The 22,137-nt window shown below is 38.3% G+C and overlaps 1 protein-coding gene across 2 annotated transcripts in view; it reads right to left on the reverse strand.

Annotated features, from left to right (window-relative positions):
* The window catches only part of LOC109093790 (neural-cadherin-like), a 255,054-nt gene that overhangs the window by 94,641 nt on the left and 138,276 nt on the right, over positions 1-22,137 (reverse strand). For both annotated transcript variants that reach the window (XM_042760623.1, XM_042760624.1), the window contains exons 11-18: positions 20,848-21,020; positions 19,238-19,405; positions 17,361-17,610; positions 11,898-12,025; positions 10,235-10,421; positions 5,817-5,960; positions 2,557-2,840; positions 383-2,006 (exon numbers count right to left, since the gene is read on the reverse strand). In XM_042760623.1, the coding sequence (XP_042616557.1) occupies positions 383-2,006; positions 2,557-2,840; positions 5,817-5,960; positions 10,235-10,421; positions 11,898-12,025; positions 17,361-17,610; positions 19,238-19,405; positions 20,848-21,020 (2,958 nt within the window). The remainder of the gene's footprint in view (positions 1-382; positions 2,007-2,556; positions 2,841-5,816; positions 5,961-10,234; positions 10,422-11,897; positions 12,026-17,360; positions 17,611-19,237; positions 19,406-20,847; positions 21,021-22,137) is intronic.

Here is a 22,137-nt window from a genome sequence, read left to right on the forward strand (position 1 = left end):
TAGTGTATTAAACATGCATATTAACCAGGAAAATAAATAAATAAATAATCTATGCACACCATTTTAATATAACCATCTCTTGTGTTGTTTCTTTATCATACCACATAACTTTGAGGAAACTACCTGCTTTTTGAAGATTTACTATATTTATGATAATTATCAGGGAAATAAAATAGCAGTAAAAATGCCTTGGTTTATACAAACAATCACAAACAATAAAAATAAAAGATGAAGAAACTACTGATTTAACAGAGTTAAACCCACACGCCAAATAATATTATGAATTTAAATGGTATTTTATCAGCCCATTTAATTAAACGTAATTTAACCATGACTGACCCTTTTATCTGCTAGTACATATGTATATTGTTGAAGCCATTACCTCTGTGACAGTTGATGAACACCTTCTTCTGTCCAGCTATGTGGGCGTGGTCATTCTCGTCGCCTATGGTGATAGTGAGTGTGTTCGTAATGGTCTTTGGTGGACTGCCACTATCGGTCATGATGACAGGTAGTAGAAACTCTTTCTGTCTTTCTCTGTCGAAGGCTCTCAGGGCGGTGATGGTGGCAGTGTCATTGCCATTATCCTGCAGGTGGAAATCATTACTGTAACGATACTCCAGAGGCACAGAGAAGGAAAAGGGTGAGCCATTCTCCTCTGAATCTCGGTCCACGGCTTTCAGTAATGTGGAGCTCTGGTTAAGCCGCACAACCTGTGGGCCCAAAACGTTCTCCCACACTATTGGTGCATATGCAGCCTCAAACTCAGGGCCGTTGTCGTTGACATCCAGCAGAGCCATCTGGATAGTTGCGGTGCCAGTCAATGGTGGTGTGCCATGGTCTGTTGCAAGTATAACCAAATGATGCTGTGCGACCTTTTCCCGGTCCAGCTCACTAGCCACAGTGACCAACCCCGACTGGTCCACAGAAAACAGATGGTACGGATCAGACTCTGAAGCAATACTATAAGTGATCTCACGATTCAACCCTGAGTCCAAATCACTGGCAACCACACTCGCCACGCTAGTTCCTGAAGCAACATCCTCTTGTACGGCTGGAAGCTGTATAAAGTGAGGAATGAAGACCGGCACGTGGTCGTTGCAGTCTTCAACCTCTAGAATGCAGTGCAGCAGGCTGGAGTACTGCATATCTTCCACTTTTATGGTGAGGTTGAAGCTTTGCTCACCTGGTCTTTCGTAATCCAGATGCTTCTTGAGACGAAGGGTCCCGCGTTGCTCCTGTCGATGACTCACCATGTAAAACTTCTGTTCGGGATCACCGGCCACCACACTGAAGGTCAGCTGGCCATTCTCTCCAGCATCTGCATCCTCTGCAGCAAGCTCTATGATCGGCGTATTGGGCTCACTGCTCTCAGGGATGCGTACGGAGCACATGCGGTCCAGGAAACGTGGGACGTGGTCATTGATGTCCGTCACGTGTATAGTCGCGGTGGCCGTTCCTATCATACCTCCACCATCTCGTGCTTCCACCACCAAGACATATGAGTCAGTCTGCTCCCTGTCCAGACCAGACATTGCCACTGAAACAGTCCCAGTAGCGGGATTGATGCTGAACACATCTGCTCCGCTGTTAGCTCCATTTAAGGCAGTGTTACCCACAATTCTATAGGCCAGCACTGCGTTTTGTCCGACAGCCGCATCATCTAAATCAGTGGCTGTCATCTCCATGACGGAGGTGCCAGGTGGGGAATTCTCAGATACGTCACCATGGCAACTGTCTGGGGCACAAGCAAAAATAGGAGCATTGTCGTTTATGTCCCACACGATTATAATGACATCGGTGAAACCTGTTAGTCCCTCGCCACCCTCATCCGTTGCCAGGACCACAAAACGCCACACTGCCCGGGCCTCACGGTCTAATGTTCTCTGAGCATAAATCTTCCCCGTCACCTCGTCAATGATGAACTCGCTCTCAGCACCTTGACCATGAAGAGAATATCTCAAAGCCTCCTGGTCAGCATCCTTATCTGGGTCAGATGCTGTTACCTACAAAATCAAAGAGAATATATTAAAACTTCAGTCTGTAAACTCTAACATAAATCTAATAATCTATCCATCCATCCAACATCCAACACTCAAAACTTTAAACCCTTTCTTGACTAAGAAAATGTAAAAGTTAAGAGCTTGTGTATATATATATAAATAAAATAAACATTCAGAATGAAAGTGAGCCTCTCACATCTTTGGACAAATAAAGTAATGTCACTCACTGTAAATTCAGACTTTTAATAATTAACTTTTTTTTGGACTTTAATAACTATGCATGAACCTCTTGAGACTCAATCAAACTGTTGAATGCATTCAAAAGAACAAATCAATAACAGTTTTCACTCTAATTAAGAAATCGTGTTTGGGCAATTTCCAATGAATTGTTGTATTATCCAGTTTCAAAAATCCCATTAGTGGAAGAAGAATGTGGTAAATCACACATCCATGACCTGTTTTTGTTTAATTTAGAGGAGCTCCTAACATTTTCTTTCTTGCTATTTTAAAATAACAAATATATGATCTGAAAATTGAACAGAGCGGATAGTACCTTCAACACAAAGACAGGAGAACCATCCATCTCCTCTGTCACACTGCCGTAGTACTCGTTCACAGAGAACACAGGTGCCTCATCGTTCTTATTCACAATGGTGACTATTACAGTAGCGTAATCCTCCCACTTCCCATCAGAGGCCAAGATGTGCAACTTATAGAGCTTGTTCTGTTCATAGTCCAGAGGCTGGGCAATGAAGATGGTTCCAACCTCGGGCTCCATGTCAAAAACACCTCTTACATTGCCTGATGTAATTTGGTAGCGCAACTTGGCATTAGCACCTAAAGAATAAGAGCAGTTAATGAAAACAAAGAAAACTTCCTCCTCTGGCCTGAAGTAATTTTTAAGAGGAACAAAGAAGAAAGCAAAGACCAACATTGACACTGATATAAAGGCTACTGAACAAAAGGCTAAAAGTCAGAAACTCCCAAAAGTGGAAAAATGGTTAGCAAGAAAAAAATGTATCTATTTAAAATACAATAACAAGCTTTTTTTGCTGCAGGTTAACAATAATCTGCTTCAATGGACTTTAGAGGTTATTGTCAAGATTAGCCTCTGAAACTTGGAAACCATGGAACCATAGACCAATAAACTCTAAATTATGTGAAGATACGATTAAATGAAAAATTATATTCTTTATCTAATTTTTTTTTTTTTTTTTTTTTTTTTTTACAGTGGTCCATGACAATATTCCCTTATTTCTGATTTGTCCTGCTTTAAAACTTTACTTTGTACTTTTGCATAGCTCTTGTCAGACATTCAATCAAAGCTCCATTCAGCTCAAGATGTCTCTTCACAGAGGAAATAAAGTCATATAGGTTTGGAATGAAATGAGGAGGAGTAAACAATAATTTTCATTATATAACTATACATTGAAACTTACATATTTAAAGAGGGTGCTTTTTTTTAGGTTGTTTTTATTTTCTTTTTTGAGACACTTTGGTTGCTTTGAGATGGAATATCCCCTGAATTAATGTGTCAGATACATCGTAAATGAAATGTTTCTCAACATTGGTGGTAGTCCAGGAATTTCATCTGGTACAGGCATGAATACTCACAATATTATTATTTTTAAAAGCAATATTAACTTATCCCCCATTTTTGTTCAGTCGTAGTATAAATAGGATATGACAATTGGTTGGTGTGATATATGTCCTGCCTCTCCTCCACTGTGACTGGATGGCTAGATATAAAGTGATAGTGATGAACGCTGCATTTTGCACAAAGTTGAACATTTTTCAAATCTCAGTAGCAAATAAATAAATAAATAAATAAATAAAGTAAAATAGACACTCATCACACTTCTGCCATTTTTAAAAATATTTGAAACATTTGAAAAAACATTTGAAAAATATGAAACATTTGAAAAAACATTTGAAAAATATGCTAGCCTCACAGAAAAAAATAATAATAAAATAAATAAAAAAATAATAATTAAATAAAAATGCTTTGGTGGACACACAGCCTAACACGCTGACAAACTGATTTTATGATGTTAAAATTGGCTGGCACATTTAATAGGACATATGAACAATCTCACTAAAAATGGATTTCATTCAAAATCACTTGTGATGTGAATGTAGCCAATGAGAGCTACTCGCATACAGTAGACCATAACCACACTTGAGTATGCAAAAATACTTGTGACCTCACAACACAGCAAACCACATAGTTTTAAAATTATGTGTTATTTGAATCCAGCCAGTCTGTGATATTTAGGTACTCTGATGCTCAAATGTCTTTGTGCTAACTGAATTTGGAGGTCAGAGTTCACCAAACCTGAACTTTGGTACACATTTCATTCATAAGCAAACAGATGTAAGTAAATGGAGCACAAAGTTCAAACCAGCTTAAAAGAAAAGTTATAATAAATGTTTGGATCCCCTGTTGAGCTTTGTTAATTAAACAATAAAAGATGCAATACATGTGACATGAGCATGCTATTTTATTAAATTCTTTATTACTATGCTGTTAGTATGTATTTAGGAATAATCTCTCTGAGATAGGTAATAAATGCAAAGAGACTTCATATAAACAAATAACCCAGTTAAGCAAACAGAGCAAAAACACTCCTGCTTAACAGTCCTTCAGATCTTTCAGTGTGTTTGTATATCCCTGCTGGTACGAGGTTAATGAATAGGGAATGACAGATTAGGAATCTCATCGCCATTTCATCTCCACCATCTCGTGATGCCTAGGGTATCACCACAAAATTGCATTAGGGAATATTTGGCTTATTTGCATTTTCTGCTAATGCACAGAATCAAGCGCAGCTTCCTTATGAAAGTGCAGATGTACTATGATGTCTCGCCAGTTGCACTATGGTGGCTCTGCTCCAGTGGCTGCGAGGGTTAAGTCAGAGCTGCAATGAAGGCGGAAATCTATTCATCAGGGTAACGCTTCAGGCTCAGGGAATGTCCAGCCACTCGAGGCTGTATTATGACGAATGACTGATACAATAATTCCCTTCCTCGCTCCTGCATCAAATCATGGATTCAGCTGGACCACAGGGAATTACGCGCTTCAGTAGTGCATCTATATACCAAGACAGGCTGGCTGATGAGTTATGTAGACAATCCTCTTTGTGCACATTTCTGGAGTGTGTTATAAAACAAAAATATTAGCCAAGGCTTTTACATGGCAATGTATGAGGCTGGTGGTTATCTTGGGAGAAGCATTTGTTATGTTCTCAGGGAATATTGATGAGGAACCAACTGTCTCTGTCTCTCATTCATGAGTGGTACAGATGTTATTGCATGGAGCAGAAGAATATGAAAGCAATAGCCTGGAGACAAACTCAAACTCATGGGAACATGTTTTAACTGTATTTCATTAATATCACTGTGTGCTAGACAAGCCCTGTGAGAAGTTTATGCCCTAATGTAGTCCAAATGCAGTAACGCTGTAAATACTGAAAGAATATTTCCCTTTTATTTGATCTTCCTTTTTCCATATTTTTAAAATTCTGAATTAATCTTTAAATATAAAATGAAATATATAATAAAATGTACAAATTTACTTCATAATTAATTGTTGTTGATTTTTTTTTCTTCTTCATAAATTTATTATTTTACATTTCCCTTAAAATTTGTAGAAGATATATCAAGTGTTGAAGACACCTGAGCTGTGATGTCAGGTTTTTAAATCTATTACCCTGATTTTCACCCCTAGTCAACACTTTATATATCCCTCTTCCATCTTACAAATGAGCATATTATTCTACCCATCATTCAATGCCCCTCCTCATCTTCACCTACCTTCATCTTCATCATTAGCACTGACTGTGAGGATGGTGGAGCCCACGTCAGCATCCTCATCCACGTCGACTTCATACACAGACTGCGCAAACACCGGCTTGTTATCGTTCACGTCGCTGATGAAAATACGCACATACGCAGTATCTGGCAAGAGTAGAAACACACAAGATTAGCAATCTGTGTTCAGAAACATTTATCTTCACTTCAATTTTCTTGTCTTTCTTACATTTGAGTGTTTGCCTCTGTCATTTCCCACTTCTCTTTCTCTTTCTCTCTCTCCTCCCTCACATCTTTGTAAATATCTGACATTTCCAATTCCATCAAATTCCTGCATCTTCTGTTTGTCTCATTCATTTTCTGACCATCTTCATCTCTCCATCTTCTTCTCATGCGTGTGGCTCTATGTCGTGTCTGAAGTCATTAGGTGATGTGAAGGACCCTGGGAGTTGTGTGTTTACTGAGTGCAAGCAAGTGAAATTTGTGATGCTTGCCCAATTTAAATGAGCACTATGCGATATAATTATCAGTAGACACATCAATCACGATCTGCTGCTTAAAACAAGATCAATTATTAAAGGAAAAGTTCACCCAAAAACGCAGATAGTGGCAGATACCTTTCACACTTCGGTGTATTGTAGTACAATATTAAAACTGTGCATATATATATATATATATATATATATATATATATATATATATATATATATTAATCATAAATAGAAATATGGCTGCCACATTTGGGATCTTACTTGTTTCTTAAACCCTAAATCCCAACCCCTTAACAGTTTTAAACTTCTAATAAAGGTGAGGACACCTCATCCTATTTCAATAAAAGGCCTATTAAATTATCCAAAACACTTTAATTCCAATAATAAATACCTTTTGGGCTTTATTTTATCATATTTACACTTCTTAAATATTTTATTAATTTTTATTTAAAAATAAATGCCTCTCCGAGCTGATATGCGACTGGAACAAGAATAATGGAATCAGAAAAAAGCATATTTAAACGGATTGGTTGCATCAATATCACTTACTCACTCTCATGTTGTTATCTTCAGTGGAACATATAAGACATTTTGAAGAATACTGGCAATCAAAAAGGTTTGAGAGAATCTCTCTCTCTCTCTATATTTATTATGTTCCACTGAAGAAAGTCATACAGGTTTAGAATGACAGGAGAAATAAAAATTTTAGGTGAACTATCCCTTTAAAGCAAAAAAAAAAAAAAAAAAAAAAAAAAAAAAAAAAAAAAATCCTATGCTTCTGTAAAGAAACAGAATAACCTAAACAATCAAACATGTCGTGACCTTTTCAGAGCCTTCAGTTCAGTCAGGGATGTGAGAGGCGGATAGACTCTGATTCGAGTCTCGATCCAGCTCTCTTTCTGACGTGTTATTTTGTGTAAAAAGAGCACAGCATACGCTTAGCTGCCACTCTTTGACAGGATGGCATGTTGTTCAGAGCCCCGCCATGAAGACGTGGTCATGATTTCCGCTCACAAATGCAAAGGCACAACTCTGTTGTGGGATTTTCTGCTCAAAGAGCACTCGTGTTGTTTTGTTTCCTTGTCATATTGACATCTTTGACAGCATCTTAGTACAATTAGCTTTCACATGTTTCTGAGTAATTATGTGTGTGTACATGTGACTCTCTGCTAATCAACACTCTGTCTCCTGTGTGCTCGACCATATTTGACACTGCTGTGTTGTTAATTTGATAATCTACATTTGTGTATTTCTCTACACTTGTAAGTATGTTGGAGTGCACGGCTTCTCCTCTATTTGGAGTGCAGGGCAAACGGTGAGCAGGCAGACAGCACAGGAGGACAGAGAAAACTGGAGCAGATGCCCTGATATTTCCCCCTCTCCTTTGGCACCTTCATCAACATTTAAACCAGCAACTTTTGTCTAGCTGACTACAAGTTTTAGTGGGTTATTTAGACAAAGCAAAGGCAAAAGAGACATTGTTAATATACCACACAATGAATGAAAAATACATTTGTGTGAGATTCTGGCTAGCCCTGTGGAATAACAAATCCAATCAAACTGTCACGCTGTCTATATTAAACAAGGATTATGCAATGTAATATTTTATGCAGCTAATGTAAATATTCCCCTGAACTTTAGATCTTCTTTAGCTCTGTATTGTGAAGTCCCACAACCCCACTGGCTATGTTCAAACAGTCAGTGTTTGTGACTGACAGCTGTAATTACTATCTTGTATGAATGTTGAATAAATTCTTGTTTTATTGGTAGCATCAAGCGTCAAATATGGTCTGCATGATTCCTGAATATTTAAGGGAGTCGAAGTCATAACCAAACTGTGTGTGAATTAAATGGTATAATAGCAGTCTAATACTGACTGCAAGTGTGATACTGCTTTTATACAACAGTTAAATAAAGTTGATATTGAATAACTTTCTTTCCAGACACAACTGTCAGCAGTGAAATTTACTTTCCATTAAGAAGAGATATTTGCCCCCTTAAACTGATTTTAAGGAGCGTATTATAAGTATAAGTCTTTTATGTCAAATTCTTACATTTCATTAAATTTAGTTTAAAAACTATAATGCTGTTACCAATCAAATGAAATCAGTGCCAACAAAATCCATCTTTGGGCTGCAGATGTGGATCAGAAGCTGCATCTGAAGTGGCATTTAGATGTAGTTGCACAGTAAATAATGTCATGAGATTAATGTTTTTGAATAAACTTTATTCTCATGTCATTATGAACTGCTTTAAGTAAGTTATAAATAAATAAATAAAAATGTTCAGATTGCAAACCAATCTTTTTTATTTTTTTGAATAAAGAAATTTGAAATGATCAAAGTAAAAAAGTCATCCATTGAATTGATTCATTTATGTGGCTGATTAATTCAGGAACCAAGCAAGTGGATGTCTTTATAAAGCAGGGGTCGGCAATCTTTTCGGCATGACATGCCATTTTAATTTTTCTGGTTAACCACTGTGCCAACAGCCCCCCACCACCCCTTTTTAATGCATTCTGTATGATACAGAATGCATTAATGCTTTGTACAGTACATACACATTTTTAAATGATAAGATAAAAAAAAAACACACAATAAAAACTTTTCAAAAGTTCATTGAATAACAGATGTACAGTGTGAACATACTGAACATCACTGTATGTATGTGTGTGACAAGGCCAATGCATTAAAATCGTTTAGTTTAATCACCGTTCTAAATATCTATGCGCTACTTAAATTGATGTGCGCGCACACACACCACTGGCACAAGATCTGAGATCGCGGTGTGCAAAAAGTAACATTCAAAAGCTCATAAACTTGTTGTCAGCAGCCACGTGAATTTTATTAATCGATACTGAATCGCTACATTATATTTCTCAGCAAGGAGGGGCGAAAATCGCTGTTTTTAAGTAATTAAACAACTTTATTGTTTGTAGAGAGAGACAGAGGCAGACAATTTATTTTTCTTGTTAACAGGTGTCCACACTCTCTCTCTCTCTCTCTCTCTCTCACTCTCAAAATGGCCATATTTGAGAAAGAAAAAAAATAGAGTAGTTTGCATCACTGGATATATCTGTTGGTCTTTAACATTTCTATTGTAAACGTATCGTTAAAAGTTGACTCCGTAGACTAGTGCAGGTTACTTAATTCTCAGACTTTAATAGTATTCCCTATTTCCCTAATGCTCGCGTGCCAGCGATTATCCCTCTGCGTGCCACTGTTGGCACGCGTGCCGTAGGTTGCTGACCCCTGTTATAAAGGGTCATTGATTCATTGATCTGCCTCATTCATTCAAAAATCCAGTGCTGTTTTGTTTGTAGAAGTGCAACAGTTTTGTTGTGGCTTTGTTTGGATTCATTTTCATTGGTGAAACTGTATGAAAAGTAAGCACTTACTATTAACATCTTGTGTATTGGACTGTGTTATGAAATCATTATCATATCAGCACTTTAGCTAATATTCGGGTGAAAACGGTTTACAGCGACACTTTCTGCGCCCCCCCCCCCCCAATCTCAAATTTTAGGGCCATTTTTCAGTCTTTTTAGTGGTATTATTGACCCATACTCCCATTAATTTCCAACCCTGATTGTCAGTTACTGTACTTGTTTCTGCACCACACACAGTAGCAGCACTCCTAAAAAATGTGTTTTTAATTAATTAGTTCAATGAATGATTCAATGACTGAACTGTGGCCATCTATTGATTTACAAACATGTAACAATGTTTTAAAAATAAATCCAGTCTCAGTGATTTTGGACTGTAAATCATGAATTTTTGTATTGCTACTCAACCAATCAGATTTGAGAACAGAAAGTAATTGTATATAATGTAATTGTTGTATAATGTATAATAAGTGTGAATATTTTCCCCTATTTTCATATCAGCTTTAACCATTTACTGTAACTCTGCCACATAGGGTTCGCTGTACCTGAGTTAGGCTGTCCATGCTTCCCTGGCCTGCCTGATTCCCAGCCATCTACTGACTTCACTTCCAAAAGGTAAGATCCCTTGGTCTCTCGATCAAACACAGCCTCTGTGTAGATGGTGCCCAGCTCAGGATCAATGCGGAAGTACTGATAGTCTCCACTACGGTCATTCAGTAGAGAGTATGAGATCTGAGACACAATAAAAAAGAAATTGGCAAAAAGAAATTAAATACAGAGGAGAAATAGTACCAAACCTGTCACAAAACAACTAACAGGGTTGTGTGAAAAACGTATTAACAATTAATACTGGTCTTCCTGTGTAAATGTTGCTGCCTATGTGTGTGTGTGTGTGTGTTTAATGCTATTCCGCCTAATCTAACCACATGTAATTAAACAATCCAGCCTTTTCCTCATAATTTATTCACCAACCGTTCTGACCTGAAACTGAGACCTCCTGTTGGGTATTCTGTCAGAAATGCCTGTAATGCACATTGGCAATTTCCCAGCAGGTAAAGCAGAAATCAAGGCCATTCATGTTAAGAATAATGAAGCTAATCTAGATAGCCAAAACTGTTGAATTGACGAAGAAGTGCCAACTGCTGTTTCAACAAGGCCCAAACAACAATTACCAGACAAGCTGCTCTGAATGGTTGCACTAAACCAGCATGGTGTGAGTATGAAATGATGCCCTGCTGGCCGCATTAGAGCCGAGAACACAAGTAAGAGGCTGAATTAAATAGTAAAAGGCATAATAAAATGATTACAGGGGTCAGATTAATAAAACATGCAGCAAACCCCATCTGGCACAAAAATGGCTGTGTGTGAGGGGGTGTTGTAAGAAAAAAGAATGATATCAGCATTCACACCCACAAATGATACTCATTATTGTGCCATTGCATGGCATTTGTAATTCAGAGGACTGTTGAAAAGCCCCACTATAAGAAATTACATAGAGACAGGAACATTTAATCACTCCCTTTAGATCCAGGGTCCAGAGCATGGCTCAACAATAAGGATTTCAGAAGTCACATGTTCACAATTGGCCAATAGAACGACAGAAACATACTCAAAAGTTGGAAGCCTGCTATCTGTATATATGTATATGTATGTATGTATGACAAACTGTAATAATGGCTTCTGAAAATTCAGCTTTATCTTCATAAAATAAATTGCATTTTAAAATAAATTAAACTAACAGATACTTTCTGATGTAATAATATTTCACCGTATTATTGTTTTACTATATTTTTTTAACTTTTGAACGATGGAATTATATATAATGACAGACTGCATATCATTCTAATTAAAAAAATAAGTGATATTTCTTTGAATGTGTGCAGTACATACATTTATCTAGAAAGTAATTGAATCTAAGAGCTTCAGACATGGTTACTTCCCACTGAAATATGATATAAATACTGCAGAGAAATAGAAGCCAGTTTTCTATCAGAAGAAATATTTTGGAGGTCATAGTGAGATACAGTATAAAGATCCTTTCATTCATCCTCATTTAAAGTGTGGCTGTATCACAAATGTTCTTTGAATTTTACAGATCTTTCAACAGTGAGCATATTGTTTAGCATAGTGTACTGTATGAGTACAGTGTTTACAGATGGAGGTTGACTGAGTGAATAGCTATTTCAATTGAAAAACACTATTTCTTACCTTCCCATTCAGTCCCAGGTCAAGATCATTTGCTGACACTTGGAGAACTAGAGTCCCAATTTCCGCCCCTTCAGTCACAGATGCCTCATATATCGAGGAGGTGAAGAATGGAACGTTGTCATTGACATCTGTCAACAGCAGACAGTCAAACTTGAAAAACAATTTGTATAAAATTTTCATCAGTTTTCTTTGGTTGGTGCATAAGGAAAGACTTTCAGTTGGCTTTATTGAAAGTCTGTTACACACTGATATTGGGCTCCCTGTCATTCAAAGAAAATGAATGATGTGGCCTTGGTGCACAGAACATATGTACTGTACTTACAGTTTTAACAAGAAATTACTCATGTGAATCAATATTTAAGCATTGTTTCCAGCATTAATGCATCAGCTTGACCTCTTTATGTGGAGTTTCAGGCAACTAACTATGAAGAAGCAGAAATATCTATGGTAGACTTAGGGAAGTTAAAATGCACTGGTTAGTAACGTGTCATCGGTTCCCTGAGATAAGGGAAGGAGCATTGCGCTGACACTTATGGGGAAACACCTGTTTACTCTGATACTGAAGCCTGATTTGTTCACCTTCGTGTAACTGCATGAAACAATGGCACTTTAACCCGCCAAATGGGGAGAAGCTGACCACTATACAAGTCGGCTCTGATTGCCATTTTGTCAGAATCTTTTAACTGAAGTAACAGTCACTGATTTGCATGCAGCCTTATAGCATGGCAGCCGACACAACGCTCACTCCCTTATCTCAGGGAACCAAGGTTACATTAGTAACTGGAGTTTTTCCCTTTCGAACGGTCTCTCCCATTGCATCACTGATGCTTAGGGGAACTCATCCAATAGCTCCTTGCTTTAAGCCAGTGCAAAACAAAGCCGCTCTGCGAGCCCAGCCCTGGATCACCTGTACTGAGGTTAAGGTTCATTTATACTTCTGTGTCGGACACACACCGTAGCCTCTATGCCATAGGATATGCGTCGGTTTTCATTAATAGTTGTGCATCGTTGTCCGCGATGATGTGCAGTACACATGCAAACAGCTAGTCTGCAGTTTCCACGGGCATGTTGCTTGAGTAATCCGCAGACCACTGCAAAAGCTGAAGAAGAAGCAGCTTGTCGGAGAAGCATCAGCCGTGACTGCAGCAAATAAATATCAAAGAACAGATCATTTATTTAAAACTACAAAAAAAAAAAAAAAGAGATGACGAAAGAAACAGCAGAAGATGGCATTCTTTCAATCTCCACAAGGACTTGTACCATGGCAGAACAATTGTTTGTCGTGGACAACAAAGTGATGTAATGCTACATTTAATAATAAATAAGACACCTGAGGCCCTTTCACACTGCGATTCCGGAAAGTACACAGGTAATGTGTCCTGGCAATTGTTCCCTGGTTGCTAGATTTTGCCCCTTTCACACTGCCAGTGATTACCCGGAATATGTGTATATGTGACTGACTGGCCAACCATGAGAGAATGATTCACCGCGATGGCTGCTACATATACTTGGAGTGTGGAAGGGGTGTGCCCCTTATCCAGCAGCTCTTGTAGAAAGGTTAGCACATAGGACACGTCACCCGATGAAGGGTCCTGGTTGCGTGCTGCACACCAGTCAGAGAAAAGAATGAAAATTTAAGGGTGTAAAGACGTCTTGTAGATGGAGCTCTAGCCTCTAAAGTGGTATTAGTTACACTCGCAGGGAGCTGCAAAGGCTCCCGTTAAGGGGCCAAACATGAAGGCTCTACAGCTCTGGCCGGGGATGCCAAATCATGCCCTTTGCTTGCAAGAGAAGGTCCTTCCTCTGTAGTATTGGCCAAGGGGCTGCCGATAGCAGCTGAGTCAACTTGGGGAACCACATCTGAATCCTCCAGAGTGGGGCCACCAAAAGGAGGGAGCATCTGACCCAACTGATTACCTGAGGAAGTACGGGAACTTGCTGCTTCGAAAAATAAATTGGGCAGTGAAAGTTGTCTTTTGAGGCATTTTGACTGTCTTTTTGTTGTCTTTTGACCATCCTCCTTCTGGAGGTCAGTTCCAATGGTTCACTTGATTGAAACAGGCGATGAGTTTTCCAAGGGGCCACAGCTCTGATCTGATAGTGGGTTACCCTGAGATGAAAATGTCCCAGGCACCAAGTGTGGGATGGGACACGGGCTTTGAGTCAATACTGAAGAGGCTGCATTTGAAGCAGGCCCAGAGGAATTACAGAGGAAGCGGTCAACCTGAGGCCGAGCATCCTCTGGAAAACACTGTGGGGATGGGAAGTCCTCAGTCTGAAAGATGTCACTAGCCACTGAATAATCAGGAGTGTTCCGGCTTAATCCATGCAGAATTGCTAACTATCCCCAGAAAGACCCCTCACTGGCTGGTATACAAAGGCTTGTGGCTTCTTCCGCTGCCGGGGGCTCCTTCTCATGGTGGTGAGCTGCAGGCTGAGCTTTTTACTTCTTCTTCGGCTTCTTGCTTGCAGAGTCAGCAAAGAGATGATCTTTGTCGCTGAAGGAGAAAAATTCTGACAAAATGGAACTCTTCAATACATAAAGGCACTACATAAGTCCTCCCCTTTTGGTTGTTTGAAGCGCCATTGGTTTGTAAATTTACACAAATGTGAACAAATCAGGCTTCAGTATTAGAGTAAACAGCAGTTTCCCCATTAGTGTCAGTGACACAACGGGAGAGACCATTCGAAAGGGAACTCTGGCTTTCCATCAGAAACAAATCTGACTTATCTTAACTCTGACATTATGTCTTATCTAATCCTTATTACATTAGTGGATTATGTGTGTTCAAGAGGAAATTAAGACCAAGCCTACTCTCCTAAAATGTGCTGCTCCCAGTACTAAAAGGGACATGAGGACATTGGAATTTAAGGTAAGATTTTTAATGGGTTCAATGATTCCAGACTCTAATCACCATCTGATGTACTTTGAGGTTTAAATTTTCTATCAACCAAAGCTTTAAATCATGAATTAAACAGGAAGGCCAAATCCATTACGACCTCCTCCCTCCAGCAATCCCTTATTTCCCTATGCCTCTCTCTCTCTCTCTCTCCCACTCTCTTTTGAACACGGCACTGGCTGTACTCTTAAATAGAGAAAGAAGCACTTGTGTAAATAAGTCAAAAGCAACAGAACATATTAATTATTTATCTGTGGCTTACGTGAAACAAAGTGTTTCCCATGAAGATATTACCATTCAGATCACAAAACTGATCCTGATAAGGTGCCAGTGTCCTCATACAAATGTATTAACATACATATGTATACATATGTATCCTATCCAGATGTATTAACATACATATTTTAAGAATACAGAACTTAAAAGATGTTTGTTAATACAACTGGAGTAGTAGGAGGACTGTAGGTTGAGTTGTAGCCAGATCAATATTATGGAGCAGTCATAACTGGGGGAGAGCAAGGGATTCATCCATGAAGAGAGAGCCAGATTAACACTGCAGGGCAAACTCTGTAAATAACAGGGGAAGTACAGAGACTTCCTGCAGTGGAAGAGATGAACACAGAGGAATACTTAAGTAGAGGCGAACAGACAGGGTGGGATGAAATAAAGGCTTTTAAAGAGTCATGGCTACAGGACATATTGCACAATAATCAGAGTTTAAGAGCATGACTGGATTATAAAAATAAATTAACAATAAGTGTAAAGCCCAATTTATACTTCTGCGTTGAACCTACGCCGTAGCTACGTTGTATGTTGTGCGTAGCACGCATAGCCTACGCCGTAGCCTGATGTGCACCTCTCCAAAAATCTAACAGCACGTCAATTCTACGCGGACAGCAAGTGCTGTGATTGGTCTGCTACAATCCCTCCCTCCGTATGTGCTTGAGTTTTGTGTGTGTTTATGTGCACTTTAATATATTATAATGTTACACCTTCTTATATAAAATACAACAAAGCAAAGAACAAGTGTCTTTTCATTTATTATACCACATAGCATTATACATCAGTAGTTGTCTGTGACAAACAATGTTGATCTGACATGGTACAAGTCATTGTGGAGATGGAAAGAATGTCATATCTTATTTTGTTCCGTTGTTGTCTCCTTTTGTAGTTTTAAATAATGATTTAATGATTTGATATTTATTTGCCGCAGTCACTGCTATAATGATTCTCCAACGAGCCACTAATTCTTCGGCTTTTGTCATGGTACTGCAGGTTACACCAGCAACATGCCCGTGGACACTGCAGACTAGCGGTTTGCACGTGTACTGCACATCGATGCGGACAATAACACAGAAGTATAAATGAAAACTGACGCATAGCCTATAGCTTAAAGGCTACGGTGTAGGTCCGACATAGAAGTATAAATCAGCTTTAAGGACAAGGAACAGGAATGCAAACAAGAAATAGATTAAACGCTGTGATTTTAAATGTGATTAAAATGTAGATATTATGACACTTCCTTGTAAATTGCTTTGATAAGAAATAAGAAAGTGCAGGCAAAAACTATAAATTTAAATGGTTCATAAACAAGCACCACAGTACATGCACAGATCTCTGTTCCTATTAATCAATTCAATCCAACTTCAAATGTTCTAAATTGAATGTTTGCATGCATCCTAAGCTCCACAATTTTGTGAAAATATCCATTTGTGTCATATGTTTTCTTAACAATCTCTGCACATGCAAAGAACTGCATTTCATGTTACACTACAGTTTGCATATCATTATAATCAAAATTCTGTATTTATTAACTACTGTGCAAAAGTCTTAGGCCATTAGTATTTTCACCAACGACAACAAAAAATTGTTTTAAGCCAGTTATTTCAACCTTTTGCTGTAGTGTGTCGGTAGGAAATCAGTTTACTTTTCTCTTCTAGGGGAAGTCGTGGCCTAACGGTTAGAGTGTTGGACTTGCAATCCAAGGGTTGCAAGTTCGAGTCTCGGGCCGAGAGGAATTGTAGGTGGGGGAAGTGAATGTACAGCGCTCTCTCCACCTTCAATACCACAACTGAGGTACCCTTGAGCAAGGCACCGAACCCCCAACTGCTCCCTGGGCGCCGCAGCAAAACCAGATCTGGCAAGAATTGTCGGTGGGGGGAGTGAATAACCAGTGCTCTCTTCCACCCTCAATACCACGACTGAGGTGAGACCCTTGACATGCATAGGTTTGTCCTTGACTGTACTGGTTGTGCATACAAGGTACTTTTAAATCTGATCTGAGTTCATGAAAGGTTTGCTTGGAACTCTCTATTCAATTGTTTAAATAAGACCTGCACCACTTCTTTTCAATTGGACTGAGCTAAATCAACTTTTACATGAAGGTTTTTTTTCATTCTGATTGAGCTACAGGATCAGTTGGAACATTAGGATGCATTAAGGACTGCACAGATAGGTATACACTGCCAATAGTAAATGAAAATGTATTTATTTATTTATTTATTTTCTCATGACAGCCTCTAAACATGTTTCAGCTATGCTGGGCCATATGGAAATCCTTTACCTGTGATGTTTATGTGAACAGTAGTGAAGGCAGCCAGGGGAACAGGAGCCACGTTCTGAGCTCGAACCCTAAGCATGAAGTTGCGGGTCGTCTCATAGTCCAAGGGCTCTGCGACAAGTATAGAGGCAGAGCCATCTTCACGATTTGGGGTTAGGTAAAAACGAACAGGCATGTTGCTCTCTGGTACCAATCCATCCTCCAAGTTATAAGTAACCCTCGGGTCGCCCAACGGAGAGGTGGCCTTGATAGTCTGCCAGGAGGAAATTGTTTAACATTCATATATACGCTACCATTCAAAAGTTTGGGGTCAATATGATTCTAATTTAATTTAAATCAATACATTAAATTGATAAAAAGTGATCAGTTTCCTAATGGAAATGTTTCTTGACCACCAAATAGGCATATTAAAATGATATTACTATTAAATACTTCACTGTAGTGCACTATTACAGTTTTTACTGTATTTTTGATCAAATAAATGCAGCCTTGGTGAGCATGAGGCTTTTTTTTTTAATCTTGGCAATCCCACATTTCCACATATTTAAATTATTATATAATATAGTATTAAAATAATAATACATTTCATTATTATAATATATATATATATATATATATATATATATATATATATATATATATATATATATATGTGTGTGTGTGTGTGTGTGTGTGTGTGTGTGTGTGTGTGTGTGTGTGTGTGTGTGTGAGAGATAAGCAATAAGCAAGACACAAGTTGATCATTTCAACATCAAAGACTTATCTTTCTGTCCTAAGAGAATCGAGTCTTTAAATGTAACATCTGTGAATCTCTGTTAATGGGGCAACTGTGAGGAGATCACCACTACAGATCAGATTAAATAAGCTCAATTACTTCCTATACCAATAAGAACACAAACACCACTTAACACAAGATAAATTAGATGGAGAAGAGCAAGCACTTTCTCTGTGCAGTTCTCCGTTTTTGTATTTGTATTTATTTTCCTGTTTTTCTGCCCTTTGTTCCTCCTTGCCCTGTTTATTTATGCTGCTCTTCATGAAACGCTCATCTGCATTAATAATGGTCTTAATGGCAATAAATGTATTCCAGGAAATGCTGCAAATTAATGCTTTCAGTGCACTTGTAACCAAACGAAAATGGAAAAAAAGGAAATGTCCATAAATTATCCAGTGATTCAGCGATTGGCTGACTTCCTAAATAGTGAATGTAATGAAACAACGTCCTGAAAATTTAACGCGAAGGATCAGATGATTCATGGCAGGGCTTCAGAAACATTGCCTGGGGTGGGGACTGGAGCTTAGAGAATCTTACAGCATCTTACCATTAGTTTAAATGGCCTGTGTAGTATGTGTGTGTGCCTTTGTGCACTTGTGGATTTGTGACAGGCTGTGTGAAGACTCTGTGTGGTCGAGCAGAAAGCACAGGCTGTCACTCGTAACCGCCAGTACATGACAGTAAAGTCGACAGTGTCTGGGAACTCAAGCCCCTCAAGGAATACCCAGAACCATATTGTGGGATTAAAACTTATCCACATACATCATAGCGTTCCTTCAATGCACACATGAAAGACATGGTCATTAATGGAGTGCCTCACAGGTGTGCTTCAAAGGCCAAAGTAATAAATCACTTAGCAGAAGCTGTATGTTTGTTTTGCCTCTTGGTTTTGATCCTTCATTCACAGTATATTTAGTATTGGTGAAATCAGTGTCTTTATGCAATGAATATTTGTGGAACCAACACTTACAGTTACTATTTGTTACCCTATAGGACTCTGATCTTGTTATTAAGTGCAGTAAAAAGCAGGCATAAATCTACATAATTCACATATTTGTAGAGATCTATTTGTTTATACGTGTTTAGTGTTATGTTAAGTACATACCACAACTGGAGTGTCTCTGACAGTGTTTTCAGGTATGATGACCTCATATTTGTCCTTCTCCCACTGTGGAGGCTGGTTCTTCACGTTAGTGATGGTGACCGCCAGCTCGACTGAGCTGCTCCGATTCCCTCCATCTGTAGCGATGATCTGCCTGCTGATGTAGGTCCTCTGGAAACAATCAAACACAATTATTGAGACGTCAAATACAATTAAAGACTGAAAATTGTATTCAAACTCGAGCCCAGGGTATAATATTTGCGTATGAAAAAAGAAGGAAAAAAGTTTTTTTTTTTACAAAATATGTTAGGGATGTCAAATTTGGCATGTTAGCTTAAGTTATAAACAGCAACAACAACAAAATACATATTCTTAACAAAATTAACACATTGAAAGAATCTGATAATATTGATGTTTCAAAGTGTGCACAAAAACAAAAAAATAGATTAATTGCAGTTATTTTATTCACATTTTTTAATAGAATACTAATAAATCTGCATATAAAATGCACACTCACAATTCCATAAATAACAGTAGTTAACATTTTATTAAATTCCTATTTATATATTACATCTCTCTTTAAAATAGAACACTTTTTACAGTATAAATGTGAAAATATTCAGTTGTTTTATTTATTTAATTATTTTTTATTTTTTATTTTATTTTATTTCATTTTTTTTTTAAGAGGCTGGTCCTCCTCAAAGAATATAATCATATTTGGGAATTCTTGGCATCAAATAAATAAATAAATTAATTAATTAATTAAATTCCGGCACTACAACACCAAGAATGACTTTAAATGGAACTGTCAAGTGTATCAACATAACAAATAGATACATCACTGTAATCGTGCAGATGCCTGTGCTTATCAGCAAAATCACTGAAGCTGTCTGTGTTCACAGCATTCAGCTTCATATAGCAGGCTGTCTGCATGTCAAATTATGCGAAATGACAGCTAAACAATTTTCACCCACCCTCTGTTATCACACAAAGTACATATACAAATGCTCAACACGGACACACCAAGCCTCACCATATACACCAGCTGACACAAGACCTTGGTAGTCATAGCAACAATTTTACAAAAGTCTCTTGTCAAAGGTGGTCCGATATCAGTGTCTTTCAAACCTAAACACCTACTCACACACAAACAAACACCCCATCAGTAATCACTATTAATGCTTAAACAAGTCTTTTGTACTTCTGTGCGAGGTTATTCCTCTCATCAACTGTACAAAAACAAGCAGAATCTGTAAAAGACCTTGTTACCACTAAATCAATCATCTGAGCAGAGTGCTGTGAGAAACAGCTGTGGACCTGCTAAATCATTCACACCGCAGCAACTTAAAACTTCACAAGAACTATGCAATATTCATGTTGCAAGTGCAATTTTAGATCTGTTTTCACACACCTCGAACTCCTGCCCTTTATAAGGGTTTAATGATGAATCATTCTGTTGGAAACTATTCCTGAGAAAGTTCAAGTCTGAAACTTGCTTTTTAAAATGCGACGTCTTGACTGCACGGAGCGCCCACACACACAGGTGAACTCACTATTTCAACTATCAGGACTTCAAAAATAAACCCAAGTTGGCTGTTTGGAGCAGGACTGACCTGCGAGATTGGCTGGTTTACGTAGATCCAGCCAGTGAGTGGATTCACACGTAGATACTCTGGCTGCTCCTCGGACATGGAGTAAGTGATTGCTGCGTTAGAGCTGTAATCATCATCATGTGCAGCCACTCGCAGAAAACTGGTCCCGATCATGGTGTCCTCACGTAAGAAGTCTGTTAGTGGCAGGACTCTGATTATTGCACTGGAAACACTGTTCTGCTGGTGTATAATTAGATGAAAAGCTTTGATAACTGTCACATCCTCTGATCCTATCTTTGAAATTGGATATGCAAGATACTTCGATACATCTTAACCAAAATAAATTAATTTTAAAATCAGTTTGATATATAGTTCTGTGATGTAGTGTTAGGCATCAGAAAGATCGTGCTGTCTGACCAGCTGACAGAAGTTTGTTCCACCAATTAAAAATAGACTAAAGATTGTTTATCCTATATGCTCTATGCATGTGTGTTTACATGCAAATAAAATCCTAAATTAAAACTGTTCATCATATAAAGTGATCGTATCTTTTCACAAGATTTGGATTAATCTGTTTCATTCATATGGATTCAATTTATGATGCCTTTATAACTTTTTGGATCTTTTTAGTTTAGTGGCTGTGTTTATGTAACTAGGCCCAGATACTGTATGATAAATCCCTCAAGCAGCATATGGAAAACTATAAAAAGCATCTATTCTGCATAAGCTTTATGTATGTCATGAAAATGTAAGACATGTTTTAGTTTTACACTCTTCAGCTGCAAAGTGTTGTGAGACAACTCTTTGATTGGTTGGTTTATGATTGACTGTCACATCTTGCCTCATTTTTATGTGTGCAGACAAATTGGTTGTTGCTGAAATCTTCCAGCATAACACCTGGTTAGGAAACTATGGCTGCGTTTACACTTGGCATTAACATGCGATCACCGTGATCCGATCAAGCAGATCGGATCATCAGTCAATCAGAACACGGCACGTTTACATTTGGCAACATCAAGTGACTTTTCTATCTGGATAACCGATCGGATCTGTCTTTCCGGCACAATATTTAAATAAGTCTGCAGAGAATGGCCCGGTGCAAAGTCAACCTTTGCTGTGCGGTGGGTTTTCTTTTGAAAAGCATTTTCAGTCGCGGGACATTTTACAAATCAAAGATAAGTGTAGGTAGTCTCATTAGCGCTCCACACAGGTGTTCTCCGTGTTTTTTTCTTACAGTTCGCGAGAGGTGGGGCGGCGTTTTGTGAGATGTTGACCTGCAAATGCAGACACGATGGCTGGATTGCGTTTACA

This window comes from Cyprinus carpio, chromosome A7 (genome assembly GCF_018340385.1).
Source record: "Cyprinus carpio isolate SPL01 chromosome A7, ASM1834038v1, whole genome shotgun sequence".
NCBI lineage: Eukaryota > Metazoa > Chordata > Actinopteri > Cypriniformes > Cyprinidae > Cyprinus > Cyprinus carpio.